Source organism: Aphidius gifuensis, linkage group LG3 (assembly GCF_014905175.1).
Source record: "Aphidius gifuensis isolate YNYX2018 linkage group LG3, ASM1490517v1, whole genome shotgun sequence".
In the NCBI taxonomy this organism is placed as follows: Eukaryota; Metazoa; Arthropoda; class Insecta; order Hymenoptera; family Braconidae; genus Aphidius; species Aphidius gifuensis.
Window position 1 is genome coordinate 26956755 of NC_057790.1, and position 21501 is coordinate 26978255.

The 21501-nt window shown below is 23.8% G+C and overlaps 3 protein-coding genes across 8 annotated transcripts; 2 read left to right on the forward strand and 1 right to left on the reverse strand.

The window, feature by feature from the left end:
- Positions 1–361: 361 nt before the first annotated feature.
- On the forward strand, positions 362–12306 carry LOC122853404 (trehalase). 5 transcript variants are annotated; one of them, XM_044153863.1, is made up of 7 exons: positions 362–1098; positions 6514–6600; positions 8307–9089; positions 9159–9292; positions 9433–9986; positions 10070–10329; positions 12034–12306. In XM_044153863.1, exons 1-7 carry the CDS (start codon positions 875–877, stop codon positions 12197–12199), a joined length of 2208 nt encoding a protein of 735 aa, XP_044009798.1. In that variant the 5' UTR covers positions 362–874; the 3' UTR covers positions 12200–12306. The 5 variants fall into 5 exon arrangements, with proteins under 5 accessions (XP_044009798.1, XP_044009800.1, XP_044009799.1 ...); XM_044153865.1 differs by lacking the exon at positions 12034–12306 and adding an exon at positions 10424–11997 and having other exon boundaries at positions 10070–10334; XM_044153864.1 differs by lacking the exon at positions 362–1098 and adding an exon at positions 2333–2455 and having other exon boundaries at positions 6514–7161.
- Positions 12307–14219: 1913 nt separating this feature from the next.
- On the forward strand, positions 14220–15224 carry LOC122853405. Its single transcript, XM_044153868.1, has 4 exons — positions 14220–14363; positions 14429–14587; positions 14660–14824; positions 14906–15224. The coding sequence occupies exons 1-4, from the start codon at positions 14226–14228 to the stop codon at positions 15161–15163; spliced, it is 720 nt and encodes a 239-aa protein (XP_044009803.1). The 5' UTR covers positions 14220–14225; the 3' UTR covers positions 15164–15224.
- Positions 15225–15376: 152 nt separating this feature from the next.
- LOC122853406 (leucine-rich repeats and immunoglobulin-like domains protein 3) lies at positions 15377–21501 on the reverse strand. Of its 2 annotated transcripts, none has more exons than XM_044153869.1 (4): positions 20064–21500; positions 19912–19983; positions 17383–19832; positions 15377–17293 (listed from the first exon to the last, which is right to left on the reverse strand). In XM_044153869.1, the coding sequence occupies exons 1-4, from the start codon at positions 20309–20311 to the stop codon at positions 17175–17177; spliced, it is 2889 nt and encodes a 962-aa protein (XP_044009804.1). In that variant the 5' UTR covers positions 20312–21500; the 3' UTR covers positions 15377–17174. The 2 variants fall into 2 exon arrangements, with proteins under 2 accessions (XP_044009804.1, XP_044009805.1); XM_044153870.1 differs by having other exon boundaries at positions 16564–17290; positions 20064–21501.

Here is a 21501-nt window from a genome sequence, read left to right on the forward strand (position 1 = left end):
CATTGAATAATTTTTTTTTAGCTTTATAATTAATTTTTATAAAACACAAAAACAAATTTTTTTTAAACAATTTATTGAATATTATTTAATAATATTCCCTCACATTCAACCAATCAGTATTAATTTTATTTCATTTTTTTTTTTTGCTTATAATTAAATGTAAAATTATAATTAAAAAAAAATTTTTTACGAGTGAAATATTGTTATCTATTTTTGTGTGTATTTTTCCTTGAATTTCGATCTATTTATTTATAATTTCAAACGTTTGCGCAAGTCTCAATCCAATGCAAAGAAAAAAAAAAAGAAAAAGAAAAATTTAATTTTGAGGTGAGGTTTGGTGTGTGTGTAATATATTTTTTTATACAAAAAAATAACAACAACAACAACACATCAACAATATTATTTTCTAAATCTTCCAGATCTTTTATTTCATGGAAAAAAAAAAATAGTTTATTCAAGTGCATTCAAGTGATTGCCAGAGGCTCAAAGCTTGACTCAGTGCACTCAGTGTGTTTGGATAATAAAAAAAAAAAATGTATAACAGTGACTTGCAATTGTAAAATAGATAAATAATTGACAAGAGGGGAGGGTTGGTTAATTGGTTATTCATCAGTGGTTTTTGTGAGTAAAAGGTTATTGTGAATAAGGCACATGTCACCTTGTAATTTATCATTAAAAAATATAATTATTAAATTCTAAATTGTGTTGTTAGTTAACAAAAAAAATTGACAATAATTATTTGTGTATCTAAATGTGCAAAAGGTGTTAAAAAAGCTAGGGACTGATTTATTGCAGGTTTTTTGTTTGTTTGTTTATATTTAATGAGCAAAAAAATGTTAGAAAAAAGTTTTAAATTGTAAAAATAATAAAAGATATGTTGATTTTTAAACAAGCTCAGGGTGCAACAGTCAACCTGGGTGGTAAAAAATTGATATGTCAGGATAATCATCAATTTAATTGGGTAATGAGGTCGCAGATGATTCATCAACAAGTCCAAAAAAAATATAAACAACAAGGTCGTTATGTTCGACAATATTCGTCAGTTAAAAATAATTATTTGGGTGATAAACTCATCAGATATCGGCTAGGTGATAAACGGTGAGTTTTATTTTCTATTAAAACAATATTTATTTTGTTATTAAAAAATTATTTTATTTATTTATTGCCAACACAAAATAAACAATATAAAAAAAAAGATAATCAACAGAACTTACAGCCACTGCCATCTTTTGCAGTATGAAATTTTGCTTTTTTTTTATTTTTAAATTTAAAAGAGCTTTGTATAAATAAAAATAATAAAAAAAAAAAATATATATATCATGTCCCTGATGATTAATAAAATTTGCACACGTTTATTGTTTACAAAAATCATTGACAATTGTCATTGAAATTATTGATTATTAACAAAGAACAAAAAAAGGAAAATTTCAACGCATTTTTTCATTAAAGAAATCATTAAATTAACACACTTTTTTTTTTTAATTACAAATATTTATAATTAATATAAATAAAATTTATTGAGACTGTAGTTTATTGATACTGTAATCTAATCATATTATTTTTATTTGAATCACAAAGATACCTGGAATTACAATTTAATATCTAATTTACTGAGAAAATTCCAATGAAAAAAATAAAATTAATAATTTTTCACAATCGGCCGAGTAGTTTTTGAGTTAAAAATTCAAAAGAGAGAGGGGGGAGGGATTGACCAGGTGGTCACACAAATTATTACCTAGGTGTCAGGACAAGAAAGTTGTATTGTTTTCAGCAGGTTTCAGGGTGTACATTGTGTGTGGTTTTTTTTTAAAACAGTGATTGGTTGTTGACTTGTTGGTAGCACTCATTTAACATTCATTTTTTCACTCCTTTTTTTTTTTTTATTTGGTTAGTTTGACAAAGATTTTTGACGAGTGTGTGGTCATCTTCATCATCAACATCATCATCAATATATTTCAATGAATAAATCCCTCGTATGACCGGTTATAAATATATAAAATATAAATACAGTGATACAGTCGAGGTCCTCTTTCCTCCCCAACGGTTGTCATGTGCACTTAATTTACGAAGTTTGTAGGATCATTTCATCATCATCTCATTGGATCAGTTGTTCGCGAAACGTGCTCCAATATACACGTGTTTTTACTCAGTTTTTTTTTTTTTTTTTTTCTATTTTCTTTAACGTGGTTTTTAATAATAATAACAGTGTGATAAAAATTTTTTGTTAATGTGAGTTTTAATGATAAATTTTATTAATAGTTTTCCGAGAATTTCACGTGGTCAGTTTTTTTAATTTTTTTTTTTTTTAATTTTCTTTTTCAATATGTATTATTTATTGTGTTAATTATTGAATTGAACTTTTGAAATTAATGTCAAGTGTTTTGTGCTTCAGTGATATATTATTATTGTTATAAAAAAACAATTAACAATAAATAATTTTTATAAATAAACAATGGTAAGATAATTTTTTTTTGTTTTAAATTAAATTATTATTATTATTTTTTTTTAATATAAAACACGTACACCCTTCGTTTTCAATTGCACAATTACGTATAATAATTGAGAGATATAATAGTTTGATGTTGTCATCTGCCCTCTAATACAATGTTACATATCGCAATCATTTCGCGGCTATCCTTGTGATATTTACAATTACCTATGTACACATTATACATGCAAATTTTTTTTTTTTTTTTATTGGCAATTAATTGTTTTAAAACAGGCATCTGTAATTTTTATGTTACCCTTTGTTTTTGTGCTCGTTCTTATCGACAGCGGGTGTTACTTACCATTGACCGATAATGTAGAAATTTTATTTAACAATAAATATTTTTTTGAATGGAAAATTTTAAAAAAACTTTGAACATTTTTTTAAAAATATAATAAATTAGTTAATATAAACACAATAACATGTTTATTGAATTACAATAATATAATTTTATAAATTAAAAAAAATAAAATTATTTATTATTTTTCACAACGATAATATTAACAATAGAAAAAATTAAAAAAAAAAAAAAATGGGAAATTTTTTTTACACATTGATAAATGGTTTTCCGGTTATTTAAGTGGACAATGAAAATTAATATTTTATATATGAAATTACACACGTAACACGTGCCTCATTATAGAAAAATAAAAAAAAATAAAATCAACAATTTATATACCCTGACAGATTACAATTTAAATTACAAAACGTGAAAAAAAAAAAAAACCTTAATTAACGTAAAAAGAAGAAGAAAAAAAAAAATAATAATTTTCAAATATTATTTATTTATTTATATTCTTTTTTCAAATAATATTTAGTGATTTTTCTTGGAAATAAAAAATTAACATGTGATAATATCTTAAACTTGTGTATCCGCATTCTTCAAGTGGTTGATTACATATAAATTTGTAAAATATGTAATTGAATTAATGTTTAATTAATTATGTATATTATAAAATGAATATGAATGAATATGAATAGTATATATATTTATTTAGTTTTTGTGAGTGAGTGTATTTATTATTTTTATTTTTATTATGATGATGATGATGGTGATGATGATAAAAATATAACAATGACAAAGAGATACAGTAATAAAAATAATTATAAATTATAACGTAAAGGGGGTTCATGTCAAAACGGGTGTCGTCTATTACCAATTCGTGTGTTATTCGTCCCTTACGATTGCACGACCTATTTCCGCCTAAAAATAGCAGATTAAATGATTGGTCATTTAAATAAGATCTTGACAGCGACGCGTCGCATTTTATCTATTAGCCCTTTTTTATATTTGTATATCACAACATGCATATTTATTCTTATCATCATACCCAAATTAACATAATTATATTTTATTTATTTTTTTAAATACAATAAACAACAATGTTTTTTTTTTTTTAAATTAACCCGTTTGATTGTCGCATGGAAAATATTCAAATACTTGTTTTCAAGACCACATATTTATTTATTTATCAGTTGTTGATTTTTTTTTTTTTTTTTTTTTCTTCTCAAATAAATTAATAATGATTATTTGATTTTTCAATTATCCATGTGATGAATTTTTTTTATTATTAAGTAATAACTTGATGTTTAATTGATTTTTTTAATTGAAAATTTTTTTTTTTCATTTTAATAGATCGTTTTTTTAAAAAATGTTTTTTTATTTTTTTTTTTTTAATTATAATCTTATCATTGAAAAATTTTAATTTTTATTTAAATTGATGATAAAACAATATAGACATCATTCGGCAATGAACTGAATTTTAATTTCTAAAAGTCTCAATAAGCTGTCGAAGTAAAAAAAAATTTATTAATGTCAATAATATAAAGAAAAAAAAATATACAATTGTGTGAATTTGTAAACATTGTAAATATCATAATTACTCATAATTTTTGTCAATTGTATTTCAACAATTTATCCAACATTCAACAATATGATCTCGATCATAAAACACATATTGAATTATAATTTTATCATTTCAAAAAGCAACAAACAAACAAATAAAAAATAAAAACTCGTAATTCATTTTTAAAAATAATTATTATACATTATAAAAGTTATGCAATTACAAAAGTTGAATTAAAACAACAAAAAGAGCAAATAAATTATTAATTTTTATAAAAAAAAAAAAAAAAAAAAAATACCAAAAGGTTTTAAAAAATTGATGCGAATTCAAATGGTAATTTGATAATAATTTAAATTAATTATAGTAATAAAATGATCATTATTATTATTAATAAAAATTAAATATGTGTGTTTAAATAACTCGATGAAGAAAAAGTAACTGACCAATAAAATAAGAGAACGTATGGGGGCTCGTCATTTAGAGGTTAGAGTTGGTGGGTTGGCTCGCTGACATTAAAATTTAAATAATCACGAGTATTCTATTAAAATTCTATCACGTTTATACCTATATATATTCTATTCAAAATATATTTATCTATTTTAACACATCATAGTCTTCTTAAAAATAAATATTATTATTATTAGAAAACAATAGCCGCGTGTGTGTGCGCGCGCGCGTTATTCAAACGATCGCATAACGTAACGCGAAAAATGCAAAACTATTATTATTATTTGTAAATTTTAAAAAATAAAAAGAGTTATTTAAATATAAAATATTCAAGTCTCAAGCCAGGAGCCTTGACTTCACACACTGTTGTCCCATATTTATTTATTTTATATATTTACCTCTTTGATAATATATCCGTTAGAACCAAAATCAATCTTAAATATCAAAAGATAATTAATTCAACTGTAAATGACAATTGAAGGAAATCAAATATATTAATTATTTTTTACATTTTTTTATTGATTTAAACAGTATGTATTTTGTGTCATTAATATAATTTTTTTTGCTTTCAATATGCACATGTTTTATATAATATTTTTAAAAAAAATTTATTATTGTCTGGTAAATACATCCAGTTGCAACATTCCAGATAAAAAATATAAAAAATATATATACATAATTTTAAGATGTATTTTTAGTTTTACAATATTCATTATTAACAGAATGAGTAAGAAAAAAAATAGTTAATTATTATTACGTGATTGATTTTTAATTAACTATGTAATATTTTTTTTTTTTATTTTCTAATTTACTCGGTTGTATTTCGAGTCCTCATTTCGTCAGTTTATATTTGACAATTTATAGTACGTGTGCAAGAGAGAAATAAAAACAATGATTATCATGATGATGATGATGATGATTGTTGTACTATTCATTCTCTTTAACACTTGTCTTGAAAAAAAAAAAGGAGTCATATCAAACTACTGTGTTTATATGAATTTTATGATATAGACATTTGTATGACAACTCGACGAACGACCGATTGCTTGATAATCCCTCTTTTTATTATTTATTTATTTGTCTCTCTCTATCTCTTGTCGACAATGAATTATGACGATTATTTCTCTCACTTGTCGTCGTAAATAAAAGTAGCGACCTGTCTGCGTCAGTCGCAAGTCAGCGCTGGCCACGATAACCACGAACTCAAAAATCGGTGTGTGGTATTTCCCTTTTTTTTTTTAATTAAATTTAAAAAAATATTTTTTTTTTTTTTTCTCATAAACAAGTAATTTGCTTTTTTTTAAATTATTTACTAAATTTTTTTTTTTTTTATAATTTAATGCATTATTTACAAGAAGAAAAATAAAAGCGAGGGAAATTTATTTTCAAAGTGCTGAAAAAATTATTGAGTAATATATTTGTTACAGGAACAAGGCATTACGCCAGTTAGATTTTTTTTTTTTTTTCATTGCAATCAACTGTCTATATTGTAAAAAAAAATATAAAAATTGTTTTATACAATTTAAAATATATTTGATGGTAATTTGAAAAATTGAAAAAAAAAAAAAAACATTCTATTTTAAAATATGTGTGACATTTTACTTGCATTTAGTATAATAATTTAATGTTGTGTCATAAAAATAGAAACGACCAAGTTACGCTATCATTGACCGTATAAATATGTAATTTAAAAATAAAGAAAACTATTAATTTTTATTATTTTCATTACAGAAAGGATGTGGCATTATTATTGGAGCTGAGACCACCAATAAAATTGCGAAGATCGACGGCTCCTTATAACAAGGAAATATCGAAAAAGTAAGGTGCCCGATCGAAACGCCATTAAATTAAATAAATAAAACACTGACCAAATATTTATTTTAATTTACATAATTAATAAATCAAATTAATATAAAAAAAAAGAAATTTTTAAAAATACGCGCAACGCACTCACTCGTATGATATTTAAAAAAAAATTTTTCTTTCAAACTCATTAATAACATTATTAATATTAAATATATATTTTTTTTCAATTGGTCAATTGTGTTGTCAATAATAGTGTCTTGAAGTAACAATAAATAAATAAAGACACGTGATGAAATAATAAATTTGAAAAAAGAAAACGAAAAATAATTTTCACAAAGTTTTACAGTATTTTTGAAAAAAACTCAGACTTGATTGTGTATTAAAAATTAAAAGTGTAGTTAATATTATATTAATTAAAATGAAGGGTATTAATGTAAAATCAAAATTATATAATTTAAAAAATTATCATGTGTGTTTGATAATAATACTGGCATTGAATACACTGACTGTTGTTGAATCAACATTAGTCCAAGAAAATGATGATTCTGATGAACGACCACCACCGTGTTCTAGGTAAGTCACCACATTCATTCACATCATTTAATAGCATTATTTATGTATTATTTATAATTTATCACACCGGTTTATTTATTTATTTATCAGTCAGCATGGCGCTAATAAACTGTCTCTTGAATTTTTAAACGAAAAAAAAAAGCCAACTCACGTGTATTGCTTTGCGTCAATCAGGAAAATAATTATTTTTTTTTTTTCTATCAAGGAAATATTTATTCACTGCATCGTAACAACATTAGAATAAAAATAAATAAATATAATTGTAGGTGTGTTTTGACAATCAGATCAAGGACAATTTAAATTCCTACCAAATTATTTATTTTTTTTTATTTTTTTTCAATTATAAAATTGTAATTATGCTTTAAAATAAATTTGAATTTTTCAAGGATTTTTTTTTTTTAATGTCAATCATGATGCTGATGATATCACTGTAATTGTTTATTGAAAAAAAAAAAAAAATTTTTGCTACTTTTTAAACTATTTTTCTTTAATCAAAAATTCTAGTTAATTTTTTAATTTTTTTTTTTTACAATCCTGTTTTGAAAAATAGATATATGTAGATAATTGATTTTTTTTTTTTTTTTTTCATCTTTTGTAATTCTTTTATCGCGCCTGAACGATCACCGTCAGTTTTTTTTTTTTTTTTTTAATTTTTTTATCAAGGCCATTATTATACTACCGAGCCAGTTTTATTTAAACCAAGTTTTTCCGTCGTAATTTTCCGTTCTGTATAAAATACTCTATGAAATATGTATATTTAAAAAAAAAAAAAAAAAAAAATTTACAATAATAATTTACATGTAATTGATAATGTTTTATTTGATTATTTAAATTTTTTTTTTTTTTATTTTTTCTTAAGTGAGTGTGTGTGCGTCGTTGATTTTAGTAAAAACTTACCTGAAACGTAAAAAAAAAATTAATATTAATTAATTTTTCGATAAAATAAAAAAAGTATTAAAAAATATTTTTAAATTGAAAAAAAAAAAAAAAAAAAAAACATATATATTAAGTGAATTTGTTTTTAACCTTTGAGTGGGATTGTTGAAGGTCATTTTTGTAATCTTGGCGACGAAAATTGGTTTCGTTGATAGACTTGTTATTTAAAACTATTATATTATTAATAAATAAATTTGATTAATTTACAGCAATATATATTGTCATGGTGATTTACTGCATACAGTACAAATGGCATCACTCTATCCAGATTCAAAAACATTTGTTGATATGAAAATGAAGCTACCAGCATCTGAGCTATTGGATAAATTTCATACATTGATGAATCATACTGGAAATTCACCGTCACATGATGTATTAAAAAAATGGGTTGAAGATAATTTTGATCCAGCTGGTTCAGAATTTGAAGATTGGATACCAGTTGATTGGCGAAAAGAGCCAAAATTTCTAAGTAAAATACGTGATCGTGAATTACGTAAATTTGCATCTGATTTAAATGACATATGGAAAATGCTTGGACGTAAAATGAAAGATGATGTTAGAGATAATGAACATCTTTATTCAATAATATATGTACCAAATCCAGTCATTGTACCTGGTGGTAGATTTCGTGAATTTTACTATTGGGATTCATATTGGATTGTCAAAGGTTTATTATTATCTGAAATGTATTCAACAGTCAAAGGTATGCTTACTAATTTTGTAACAGTTGTTGATAAAATTGGTTTTATACCAAATGGTGGAAGAATATATTATACAATGAGATCACAACCACCAATGTTATTACCAATGGTTAAAATATATCTTGATGCAACAAATGATTATGATTGGTTAAAAGAAAATTTATGGTTACTTGAAAAAGAATATAATTTTTGGATGGTTAATAGAACAGTTAACATTGAAAAAGATGGAAAAAATTATACACTTGCTAGATATTATGAAAATTCATCTGGACCAAGACCAGAATCATACAGGTAAATTTATTTAATTTTAAAAAAATATTTAACAATACTTATACTTGTTTTTTATTTGTATAATTTTAGAGAAGATTATTTAACAAGTCATAATTTTCGTACAAATGAGGAAAAAGATAATTATTATATGGAGCTTAAAACAGCTGCTGAATCTGGATGGGATTTTTCAAGTAGATGGTTTATTCTTGATGGAACAAATAAAGGTAAATTTAAAATTAAAAACAAAAAAAAAACACATAAATATTAATGATGATGTTGATGAGGTTGATGAGGTTGACCTTGTCTAAAATAATAAAAATGAAGATTAATGTTTATAATTATTTTATCATTTTTTTTTTTTTAGGCAATTTAACAAATTTAAAAGCAAGATATATTGTTCCGGTTGATCTTAATTCAATAATATATCGTAACACTGTGCTGTTAGCTGAATTTAATGAAAAAATTGGTAATATTTCAAAAGCATCAATTTATCATAAAAAAGCTGAAGAATGGAAAGAAGCTGTAACAGCAATATTATGGCATGAAGAAGTTGGTGCATGGCTAGATTATGATTTATTAAATGATGTTAAACGTGATTATTTTTATCCAACAAATGTATTACCATTATGGACAAATTGTTATGATGTTACAAGACGTGAAGATTACGTATCAAAAGTATTAAAATATCTTGAAAAAAATCAAATAATGATTAATCTTGGTGGTATACCATCAAGTTTTGAACATTCTGGTGAACAATGGGATTATCCAAATGCATGGCCACCATTGCAATATTTTGTTATTGAATCACTTGATAATACTGGTGATCCATGGGCACAAAGACTTGCATATGAAATTAGTGAAAGATGGGTTAGAAGTAATTTTAAAGCATTCAATGCAACACACAGTATGTTTGAAAAGGTTATTATTATTAATCATTTATTTAATAATAAATTATTATGTTTGTTTGAATTATTTATATATTGTTGTTTAATTTTTTACAGTATGATGCAACTGTATCTGGTGGTGGTGGTGGAGGAGGTGAATATGAAGTACAATTAGGTTTTGGTTGGTCAAATGGTTTGGTTATGGATCTACTTGCTAAATATGGTAGTCGTCTTACCGCGGAGGATGTCTTTATTCCAAGTGAAAAAAGTGAAGTTGATCATGAATCACCAAGTGGTACATCATCTGTATCAAGTGCTGGACAAATGATGGTCACATTATTAGCAGCCATCATTTCCATTGCTGCAGGATTCATCGGGTGAGGTAAGATATTTTTTTTATTTTTATATTTATTTAGCTTTTATAATATTGATGATATTAAAAAATGGTTTCTCCTTTTTTTTTTTTCACAGATATTTGGCTGGTGACTTTGACGTGTGTCTGAATTACGTGTTATTAGGTCTAAGCAAGAAATCTCGGGGTCTAAAATCAACCATCATCATCTTCGATAAACTTATTTATTTTATTTTATTTTTTGTTTGATTGTTTGTTTGTTTGTTTAACAATTTAATTTTCCTTTTTTTTTTTTTCCTGCCTTCCTTATTTTTTTCCCCGTTGATTTTTTTTTTTAATTTTACGTGTATAATTGATTATTGTTATTAATTATTTTTTAATTATAAAAATATTTTTGGCTTGAGTTGCCAATGTGTAAATACTGTACAAAAAAAAAAAGAAAGAAAAAAAATTCATATGAAAAAATGGGCCAACTGCATTTCACAACAATTTTCCCACAATGTAGATGTATCTAGTCAATTTTTTTTTTTTTTTTTTTCTTATTAAGAGATACTTTGCGTCCAGTAATTAACACATCCCAGTAAAAAAAAAAAACTAAAACAATTGTAAAGAAAATTAATTAATCATCTTCATTTAAATATTATTATTTTTTTTTTTGAATTTTTTTTTTTTCCTTCTTTTACCTGCTTCGATTTTAAAAAAAAACCATATAATTTTATTGTTGATATTTGTTTTAAATTAATATATATTATAATTAATTATAAATCTTAAAAATTTAAGACAAAGTATTAGAAAAAGTGCTAAAATAATTTTAAATAATTTAATCGTTTTTTTGTTTTTTTTTTTTTATAAAATTAATCGTGATATAAAAAAAAAAAAAAAAAAAATCTGATATAAAAAAGCATGAAATTGATTTTTGCTTCCTTGTTTATTTCCTCATTTCCTTTTGCATAATTAAAAATAATAAATGATTGTTTAAAAAGAAAAAAAAAAACAACAATAATCCCAGTTCCCAGATTTGAAATAAAATTAAAAAATAAATAAACACAATATAATCCTTTTGATTGCCTCGATTTTGTGTGTATATGTTATGTGTGTGTGTGTGTTTTGAGCCTTGTAATTTAAAACACAATGTCTTAACAATAATTAATTCAAAATACATCGTCTGAAATTACCACATGTCTTCAACAAACAGCAACAATACAACTTCCATAATTTTATAAATTTTCAAATCTTCAAAATTATTCTCAACAAGAAATTATTATTCAAACTTTTCACAATTCAATTATAAAATTAACATAAAAAAACAGAACAAAAACTTACATCTAAATAATAACTATAATTATTTTAATAACTGTCAAAAATATTTTCAAAGTATAAATTTGTGTTTTTTAAATTTTTTTGCTTGATCATGTTGTCGCCATTAACTCGCAAAAATTTCAAGGATTAATCTATTATTTTTTAATATACAACACACTGAATAATTCACTTCCGTTTTCTACTAAAAAAAAAAAACAATAATAATAATAATAATAAAAAGTGAGTGACTGTGAGATATATAGAGTGTTAGAAAAAGAAAAAAAAAGAAACATCAATTTGCTTAAACTTTTTTATTTTTCAAATATATATTTAATAAGAAAATTTGTTTATGCATGTGTTTAATATGTACATGTGTGTGTATATTATTATTATTAATATGATATTATTATTATTTTAAATATCATTACAGAATGGTCATGTACAAACGGCGGCATTACTACGTGCCTGGTCCATCATCATCATCAACAATGCAAAACGGAACAAGGCGAAAAGATGCTGATAGTTTCTACCGGAAACATATTGCCTACACTGAACTCAAGGACATGAACAATGATGATGATGATGATGATGATTGATACTAGTTACAAATAGTTTAATCAACAAATACCATAACAATAACAATTTTTTTCTTTTTTTTTTTTTTTCTTATTTTTATTCATCAATTTATTACGTGAAATAAAATGGTGGGTTTTTTTTTTTTTTAGTTTGACTGGTGTGTTAAACTGAAACAATAATTTTTTTTTATAACGGCAGGTCCGTTGATTAACTGATCAAACATCATGCTCTCTTTTTGAAATTTTTTTTTTTCGAATTTTAAATCTGTGGATTAATACTCGAATGAAAAAAAAAAAAAAAAAATTAGTAACTGTGCACAAAATAATTCTAGTGAGAAATGATTTAAATGAGATTCCGTAAATTTTAATTTTTTTTTTCTTTTGTTTTTTAAATTGATGATTAATTTTTTTTTGTTTTTTAATTATTTGAATTATTTTATGAGAATGCCTTGGATGGTCTCAATGATAATGGATATTAAATAAAAATATTCTCAATAATAATATAACGTAAAATTTAGAAAAAAGAATATTAGAATTTTTAGATAGAAAAAATTTATCTTTGAGAATTTATAGAAATAAAAAAGCCATATGTAAATTATGATAAACAATTATTTTGTTTTTTCATAATGATAATTAATAGATTTAATTAGTATTTGATATAATTAAATAACAGGATAACTATTTGTGTAAATATATACAAAAAGTGTGAATGTAAAATTAATAAATTATAAGAGAATTTTTTTAATTAATTGCAAATTAAAATTTTGTGATAAGTTGAATTTTAATTGTCAGATAATTGCTGATATATTTAATTATAATAAAATATTATTTTGCGGTATTATTTGTATAAGAAAACAATTAATTTTCAATAAATATATATTATTAGTATTTTATCTCAATGTAAAAGTTAATCTGTTTGAGGAAAATATTTCGTTTTTTTTGTTTCGAAAAATAATTAGAATGTATGTTTGCCTAATTGTCTATAAATTGTATGTTTATAAAAAAAAAAAAACATTGATGAATTAAATAAATAAAAAAAATATATTATATAAATAAATAAAAACAAAGTTTTTATTTACATATCTTAATTGTATTTTATTTGTATTTTTTTTTTTAAAAAAAGATCAAGTATAAACATTAAGTCACTTTTAAACTTTCATTATGAATTATTTTCTTTTTTTTTTTTTTCACATCTAAAATTGAGCTAAAAACTTCAATTTAAAGAAATTTTATTTTTGAGTAAGTATATGAAATATTTTCTCTTTTCTTTCAATTTAAAATATATAAATTTCTGGAAAAAAAATTATCCTTTTTTTTTTTAATATATAGTTGTACATTATTCTTTACTATATTTATTTATTTTTTTTTTGTTTAAATAAATTGAAGGCATTATTATTTCACGTTAATAATTATTTGAAATAACATTGTAAAATAAAATTTTTATATACAAAAGGCATTTAAAAAAAAGCAATTTATTATTTTGTTAATTTTATAATAATAAAATGACTTATTGCTAAATAAAATTCAACAATAATTAATAATAATTTTGGATTTCGAAAATCCAGAAAAATAAGGATGTATAATAATATACTATCCCAAAAAAAAAAAAGACTTGTAATTGTTTTTTTCTTTTTCAATAAACTGCCTCAGTATTTACAATATACACTCATTATTATTTTTAACAGAGTTGTAAATTTTTTGAAAATAATTCAACTAGTAAGTTGTTGTTATTTTTTAAACTTGAAATACACCTAAGAATTATTTTGTTAAACAATAATATTATTTATTTTAATTATTAAATTTTTATCGTAAATTATTGGCATTATTTTTTTGCCTATATTTCTTGTTTTTTTTTTTAAATAATTATTAATGTAAAATTCTTCAAAAGCTATTGATAAATTTCGAGGACAACAATTATTTTTATCAACATTGTTATGAAAAATAAAAAAAACAAAAACAAGTTAAATAGGGTTATTAAAAGTGATAATAAAAGCTATCGTATAGTTGTTCATCATATATAATTTGTTTTCGTGATATTGCGTATAAAATGAGGTACATTTTTAGTAATCATTACATTTACGTATTGCTAAAGTTTATCAATATGTCGAATATACAAAAATTTTTTCTTTTATTTGCCATGAATATATTCATTGCAAATGGCAAATTGAGCCAAGAAATAAAAGATGTAAGTAATAGTTATTGAATAAAAAAAAACATATTTTCTATTTTCTATATTTTTTCTATTTTCAGAATATAAAATTTGTTTGTGGTGAAGCACTTATACCAGGGGGTCAATCCGGACATCTTGATGGACCTGGGAACTTCGAGGTTCTTATATCTATGGAAGATGCATCAATCGTTAAAAATTTCACACTCGAAAAACCCATAAAAAGACAGGATAATTTGACAGTATAACAATTCAATTTTGACTTTAGAAAAAATATTTGCATATTTCTAATAATATATAATATTGTTATTCAGATAGAATATGGAGTGTTCTGTGGTAGAATAGAACATGAATTTCCTTCCACACCTAATATTTGTGATGTGCTGGAATCTCAATCGGATGATGAGAAAACAAATTTATATAAAGTTTTTATCGATCTTCTGGGATTCAGTGCGTTATCCAGTTGTCCAATACCAGCAGTAATTATATACATATTCATTTTATTTAAATTATAATAGTATATATATATATTTATTGAAATATTTCTTAAATTATTACAGGGTACTTACGAACTGAAACAACAAAATGATTATAATCCGTTGCTCAGTGATCTTTTTGGATCAAAATGCAGTGAGACTGATAAATTTTATGGCGGTTATGGAGCATTGAGTGTAAATATAATTGAGGTAGATTATCCGATTATGATAGCTGAGTGGCATCAAATAAAAGTAAATAACATAGACAATTGTACACTTCTTGGTTCCGTGCTTTCAAGAACATTGTATGATATACTGATTTTAGGATCAGCAATGTCATAATAAAAATAAATAAATTGATAAAATAGCACATCTAAATTAGAGACATAATACGTTAATCTGTTTGAGGAAAATATTTCGTTTTTTTGTTTCGAAAAATAATTAGAATGTATGTTTGCCTAATTGTCTATAAATTATATATTTATGAAAAAAAAAAAAACATTAATAAATTAAATAAATAAAAAAAATATATTATATAAATAAATAAAAACAAGGTTTTTCTTTTTTTTTTCATTAAACATTTATTTACATATCTTAATTGTACTTTATTTGTATTTTTTTTTTAAAAAAAAGGTCAAGTATAAACATTAAGTCACTTTTAAACTTTCATTATAAATTATTTTCTTTTTTTTTTTTTTTTCATTTCTAAAATTGAGCTAAACACTTCAATTTAAAGAAATTTTATTTTTCTATTTTCTTTCAATTTAAAATATATATAAATTTCTGGAAATAAAATTATCCTTTTTTTTTAATATAATATATAGTTGTATATTATTATTTTTTTACAATATTTATTTTTTTTTGTTTAAATAAATTGAAGGCATTATTATTTCACGTTAATAATTATTTGAAATAATATTGTAAAATAAAATTTTTATATACAAAAGGCATTTATAAAAAGGCAATTTATTATTTTGTTAATTTTATAATAATAAAATGACTTATTGCTAAATAAAAATCAACAATAATTAATAATAATTTTGGATTTTGAAAATCCAGAAAAATAAGGATGTATAATACTATATTAATAGTCAATAATAAAAATTGTTGTTGAATATTTTGTGAGCAATAATAGTAATACAATGTAATAATAAAAGTTTACACAACATTCGAAAAAAAAAAAACTATTGACGATTGAGATATTTACTGCGGGGGAAGACTCACAAGTATTTATTAAATTATAAAACAATAAATTTATATATAAACAAATTATATAATATTAATATTAACGACAAAGTCAGTACTGTATAGTAATTAATACTATAATCAATAATAAAGCCATCTTAAAAATCTATAATAAATATCTATCACAAAAAAAAAAAAAAAAAAGGTTTGTAATTATTTTTTTTCTTTTTTAGCTTATAATTATAATTAAAGCCAATCTGATTAATAAACTGCCTCAGTATTTACAATATACACTCATTATTATTTTTAACAGAGTTGAAATTTTTTTGAAAATAATTCAACTGGTAAGTTGTTGTTATTTTTTAAACTTAAAATACAACAAAGCAATAATTAATAATTATTCTGTCAAAAAATAATATTATTTATTTTAATTATTGAAATTTCATTGTAAATTATTGGCATTATTTTTTTGCCTATTTCTTTTTTTTTTAATAATTATTATGGTGATTAGAGTGTCATTGAAAAATCAATAAATATTATTAAAATCATTGACAATATTTTTTTTTTTTTTAGTTAAATAATTAAATTATTATTTTCCTTTAAAAGTTGACTGTTTTTTTTTTCTTTTAATTTTTTTGATTATATTTGTAAAATTTATTAAAATAAAATAATAAAATTATCGAATTATCCATTTTATTCAGGGCGTTTCGAATATTTTTTAAATTATTAAATACATGTTAATTAATTGTTTATAAAAATTAATAATTTTACAAAATATTTATTCTTATAAACAAAAAAATTAATCAGTCGTTATTGTTTTCGATTTTTTTTTTTTGGTTTAAAATATCCGTCAGTATGAATTATTTATAAATAAAAAATATCAACTCTGTATTATTATTATCATAAAAACTTTATACTTGTTTAAAGTTTCGCTTGTTTTTTTGTTTTTTCTAACTTTAAATAATTATTTTTAAAAACTAATATTAAACCTAATACTGAGCGATCTGTTGACCTGACAAGGCCACTGATCGACAAGTCAATTTATCATTTTTTTATTTGTAATTTATCAATATAACATACCCAAAAAATTTATTAATAATACTTTTTTTTTCTTTTCATATATATCTATAGCCACTTCTTTATTAGACACTATTATCATTATGAATGTCTACTCCCAATGATTGTCCATTTTATGATTCCGTTGATGATTTGTATAGCAAAGAAGTGGATCCTCACCAGTCACTGTTAATTCATTTTCCGTATTAATCACACAAGATCTCATTTCTTCTGTTGAATAAATTAATAAAAAAGCATATTAGCAACAAATAAATAATTAATAAAAATCAAATTTCCAAATAGAAAATAAATTAAATTACCTGGTAAACAAAGTTGTAGTGGATCATTTGTAGGATTAGTACTATCACCAGTTCCACTATCTTTACTATGTTGTGAAGTTGAATCAAGATATAATTGTGCTTTCATTGTACCATCAACATGAAGTGGTGTTGTATTTGTTGTTGCTAATATTGACGTAGTGGCATTATTATTATTGGTATTATTTTTATTATGTGATGCATTAACTCTTCTTGTTTGATAAATAATAACAACCCAAATAATTGATGTACCAACAGCACAACATACAACAGCAATAACAAGTAATCCCAACATATCATCACCATTGACAATTGTTGATGGTGCTGGATTAATTGTTAATGTTGATGCACCAACAACACGTCCAAGTGAATTTGACATTTCACATTCATAATTACCAGCATCAGATATTATTGTATTAACAATAATTAATAGCTGATCTTCAGCTGTAAAAAAATGTCTTTCAGTTGCTTGTAATGGATTATTATTTTTTTTCCATGTTAATTTTGGTCTTGGTGAACCACTAGCCATACATTCAAGTACAACTGAACCACCAGCAACAATTTCTTTATTTTCCATTGGTTTAACAAATGATGGTGTTTCTAATATTGTTAATGATGCATTTGCAACAATTAAACCAGCTAAATTTTGTGCTGTACATGAATACACACCACTATCAGCTGTTTTAACATCAACAATAAATAATACAGGGTCTGTTGGCATCATGTGCATTCTTCTTTCTCTTGCTGCTGGAAAATCATTACCACCATCTTTTTGCCATGCAATTTGTGGTGATGGTTGTCCCTCAGCTGAACATTCAAGTTTTGCTGTACTACCAGCAGATGCTCTAATATCATGTGGTATTGTTTTAAATCTTGGATAAACCAATACATTAATTTTAGCTTTTGCTGAGTATGATGTACCATATGTATTTGATACCATACATTGATATTTACCAGCATTACCATGTTTAACATTAACAAGATTTAAAGTTGATGTTGCTTCAGTTGTACCTTTACCAGATGCTGTTACAACTGTTTCAACTTGATGTTTTCTAACTTCAACATTTTCATGTTTCCAGGTAAAATATAATGGTGTATCAGCAGTACTTGTTGCACGACATGTCAATGTAACATTATCACCTTTAATACCCATTTTACTAACTGGTTCTTCAATGATTATTGGTTTTGGAAATTCATCACATGTAAAATTAGCATGATGTAACTCAATTAAATGTTGTCCTTTTAACCAATGTGGATAACCACAACGTACTGTTTTAGCATCAGAATAAATATGTTCACGTAGCCATGCACTTAGCCATTGTAAACCACAATCACAAACTAGTGCTCCTGTATTCATATTTAGCTTGCTTAATTGTGGTATTGATGTAAATGCATTTTCTTGGATACTTGTTATATTATTACCAAGTAAATCAAGTTCTTGCAACAAAGCCAAACCATTAAATGCATTTGAATTTATTGATTTAATTTGATTATGTGCTAGGCCAAGTTTCAACAATTTACGTAGTGGAATAAATGCACCACTAACACCAGTCATATCTTCAATCATTGCTGATATTCTATTTGTATTTAGATCAAGAACTTGAAGACTTGGTGTTGTTGTAAATGTTGCATCCGATATATATGTTATTTTATTATGATCTAGCTTTAATTTTTCGAGTTTTAAAAGATACTCAAATGTTCCACGATCAATTGAAGTCAATTGATTGCTTGATAAATCAAGCTCACGAATTTCTTTACACCATTCCCATGCTAATGGCTCAATTGTACTTATTTTATTTTTCGATAATGTCAATTTACGTAAACTATCAAGACCAAATAAACTTCCTTTTTTAACAACAGTCAAGTTATTAAAATCTAATTGTAATATTATCAGTGTTTTTAATGGCCAAAATGCACCATCATCAATTGTATCAATTTTGTTTCTTTTTAATTTTAATTCTTCGAGGTTTATTAAATTTTTAAATATTAAACCATGTATTTGCTGTAAATCATTACGATTTAACTCTAGTAATTTTAAGTTTGTTAAATTACCAAACACACCAGTTACTAATTGTTTGATGCTATTTTTATTTAAACGTAGCTCTTCAAGGTAAGTTAAATTATCAAAATAACCTAAGGATATATCAGATATTTCATTATTGTTTAAATTTAATTTCGTTAGCTTATTCGATTTTGAAAATTTCGAATCATTTAAAATGGTTATTCTGTTGTTTGATAAATCAAGATTTTCTAGGTTTGTCATTTTATTTATTACACCTCCGTCAATTGACACAATGTCATTGTGAGAAATTGTCAAATCATTTAAATTAACAAGTGCTGATAAATTTGGTAATTTTTTTAATGAATTTTTGTTAACTCTCAGTTCAGTAAGACTTGAAAATTTTGGTAATGATGATGTAAAATTATCTTGTAATTTATTTGAACTAATATCCCTAAAAACAAATAAACAATTAATTAATTGATTAATTAATTTAAGTATTTAAATATTGTCTCGAATGATAATAAACTTACAATTTTTTTAATTTATTTAAGCTATTAAATGCCTCGAAATCCAAATTAACAATACTATTATCCTTGAGTTCTCTAAAACAATTAACAACAATTAATAAATCAATTAATAATTATTATTAACAAGCCTAAATGATATTAAATAAAATTCTTACAATATTTCAGTCCAAGGTGGTAATCCACTAGGTAATCCAACAAGTTGAAGTCCGCTACAATCAACAACATTACCAAGGCAAGCACACTCAACTGGACATTGTCCACCAGGTTGTTTGCCATCTCCAGGCACTCCAAAAACTTGTGGTAAATTTGTAAAACCACCAATAATTAAATACACTATACCAAACCACAAATAAAATGTTTTTTTATTTATTAAAAATAACGACAAACTAAACGTGGCACTCATTATCAATAAATATCAATTTACAATTTTTGTCTCCTGGGACTATTTACATATCCACCCACTCTATTAATTATTATTAATAATATTTTCAACTCATAAACAACACATAACACAATAAACAAAAAAAAAAAAAAAACACTATTATTTAATAATTAAATAATCCGTATCCATAATTGTTATGCCAATTAAAATTGTAAACAAATATATCCATTACTGTCAGCTAATAACCAAGGGCCAATAATAGACACATAACTATTATTATTATTATAAATAATATAATTTTAAATAACACAAACACATACACTTTTTTGGAGTAAAAATTATTTTCAATTTATATATTTTAACTTGAAGCTAGGAGTCTCTCTAGGAGCGTCTCTGTGAATAATTTTATGGATTTTTTTTTTTTTATTATATTTATTCTATTTTAGAGAATTGGCGGTTGTTTGTCTCTTTTTTTTTTCTCCTCGATAGGAGCTTATAGGGACGCTATAAGATGTCGGACAAGTTTGAGACCAGTTTTCTTGAATACATACTATTCTTTCCACCTCCCTCCCCCCAGCTCCTATCTCACTCACTCTCTTTGGATATATTCAACAATAAATCCGTCTCACACCTCGCGACACGCCGGATACGCTCCACAGTTCGCACTATTTTTATTTTCTTTCTTTTTATTATAATTTTTTTTTTTTATATGGGTATTCTTATTTCTTTTCTATTCGTTTCGTTTTATTATTGTATTTTTTTTTTTTTTTCTATGGATTGAGCCTTTTGTGGGATTCCGAGAAGGACCAAGGAAAGCACGACAGGATTTAAATCAGGGAGACTGACTGCCTACTCTTTTTGGCGTGTTTTTGTCTGGGATTTTTTTTTATTATTATAAAACATGTACGATGTTTAACAATGTGTAAGTGTTATTATTATTTCTGTTTTTGGTATTGTCTGGGGATGCTGTATGTGAATGTATGTACCATTTTTAATACGAAGCAATACGAAGTTGCCGTTTACGGTGTGGACTGGAGCAACCAGCCACCCAATGATCCCCCCAATATAAAAAAAATTCACTTGATCAACAGAGAGAGATTATTTTATATTCAATTATCACAAGGGAGATAAAATATTACGTGTATTTTTTATTTTATTTTTTTATTAGAAGAAGATGAAAAAGAAGCTTTAGCATTCACCACTGGGAGTGC

Excerpts from the sequence above, each read along its gene's own strand:
- LOC122853404 (XM_044153863.1), top strand. The coding sequence starts at position 875 with ATGTTGATTTTTAAACAAGCTCAGGGTGCAACAGTCAACCTGGGTGGT. Across the intron at positions 6,601-8,306 it reads AACAAGGAAATATCGAAAAA|CAATATATATTGTCATGGTG; the intron begins GTAAGGTGCCCG and ends ATTAATTTACAG. Across the intron at positions 9,090-9,158 it reads CCAAGACCAGAATCATACAG|AGAAGATTATTTAACAAGTC; the intron begins GTAAATTTATTT and ends GTATAATTTTAG.
- LOC122853405 (XM_044153868.1), top strand. The coding sequence starts at position 14,226 with ATGAGGTACATTTTTAGTAATCATTACATTTACGTATTGCTAAAGTTT. Across the intron at positions 14,364-14,428 it reads TGAGCCAAGAAATAAAAGAT|AATATAAAATTTGTTTGTGG; the intron begins GTAAGTAATAGT and ends TTCTATTTTCAG. Across the intron at positions 14,825-14,905 it reads CCAGTTGTCCAATACCAGCA|GGTACTTACGAACTGAAACA; the intron begins GTAATTATATAC and ends AAATTATTACAG.
- LOC122853406 (XM_044153869.1), bottom strand. The coding sequence starts at position 20,311 with ATGAGTGCCACGTTTAGTTTGTCGTTATTTTTAATAAATAAAAAAACA. Across the intron at positions 19,984-20,063 it reads CCACCTTGGACTGAAATATT|AGAACTCAAGGATAATAGTA; the intron begins GTAAGAATTTTA and ends TAATTGTTTTAG. Across the intron at positions 19,833-19,911 it reads TTAAATAAATTAAAAAAATT|GGATATTAGTTCAAATAAAT; the intron begins GTAAGTTTATTA and ends ATTTGTTTTTAG.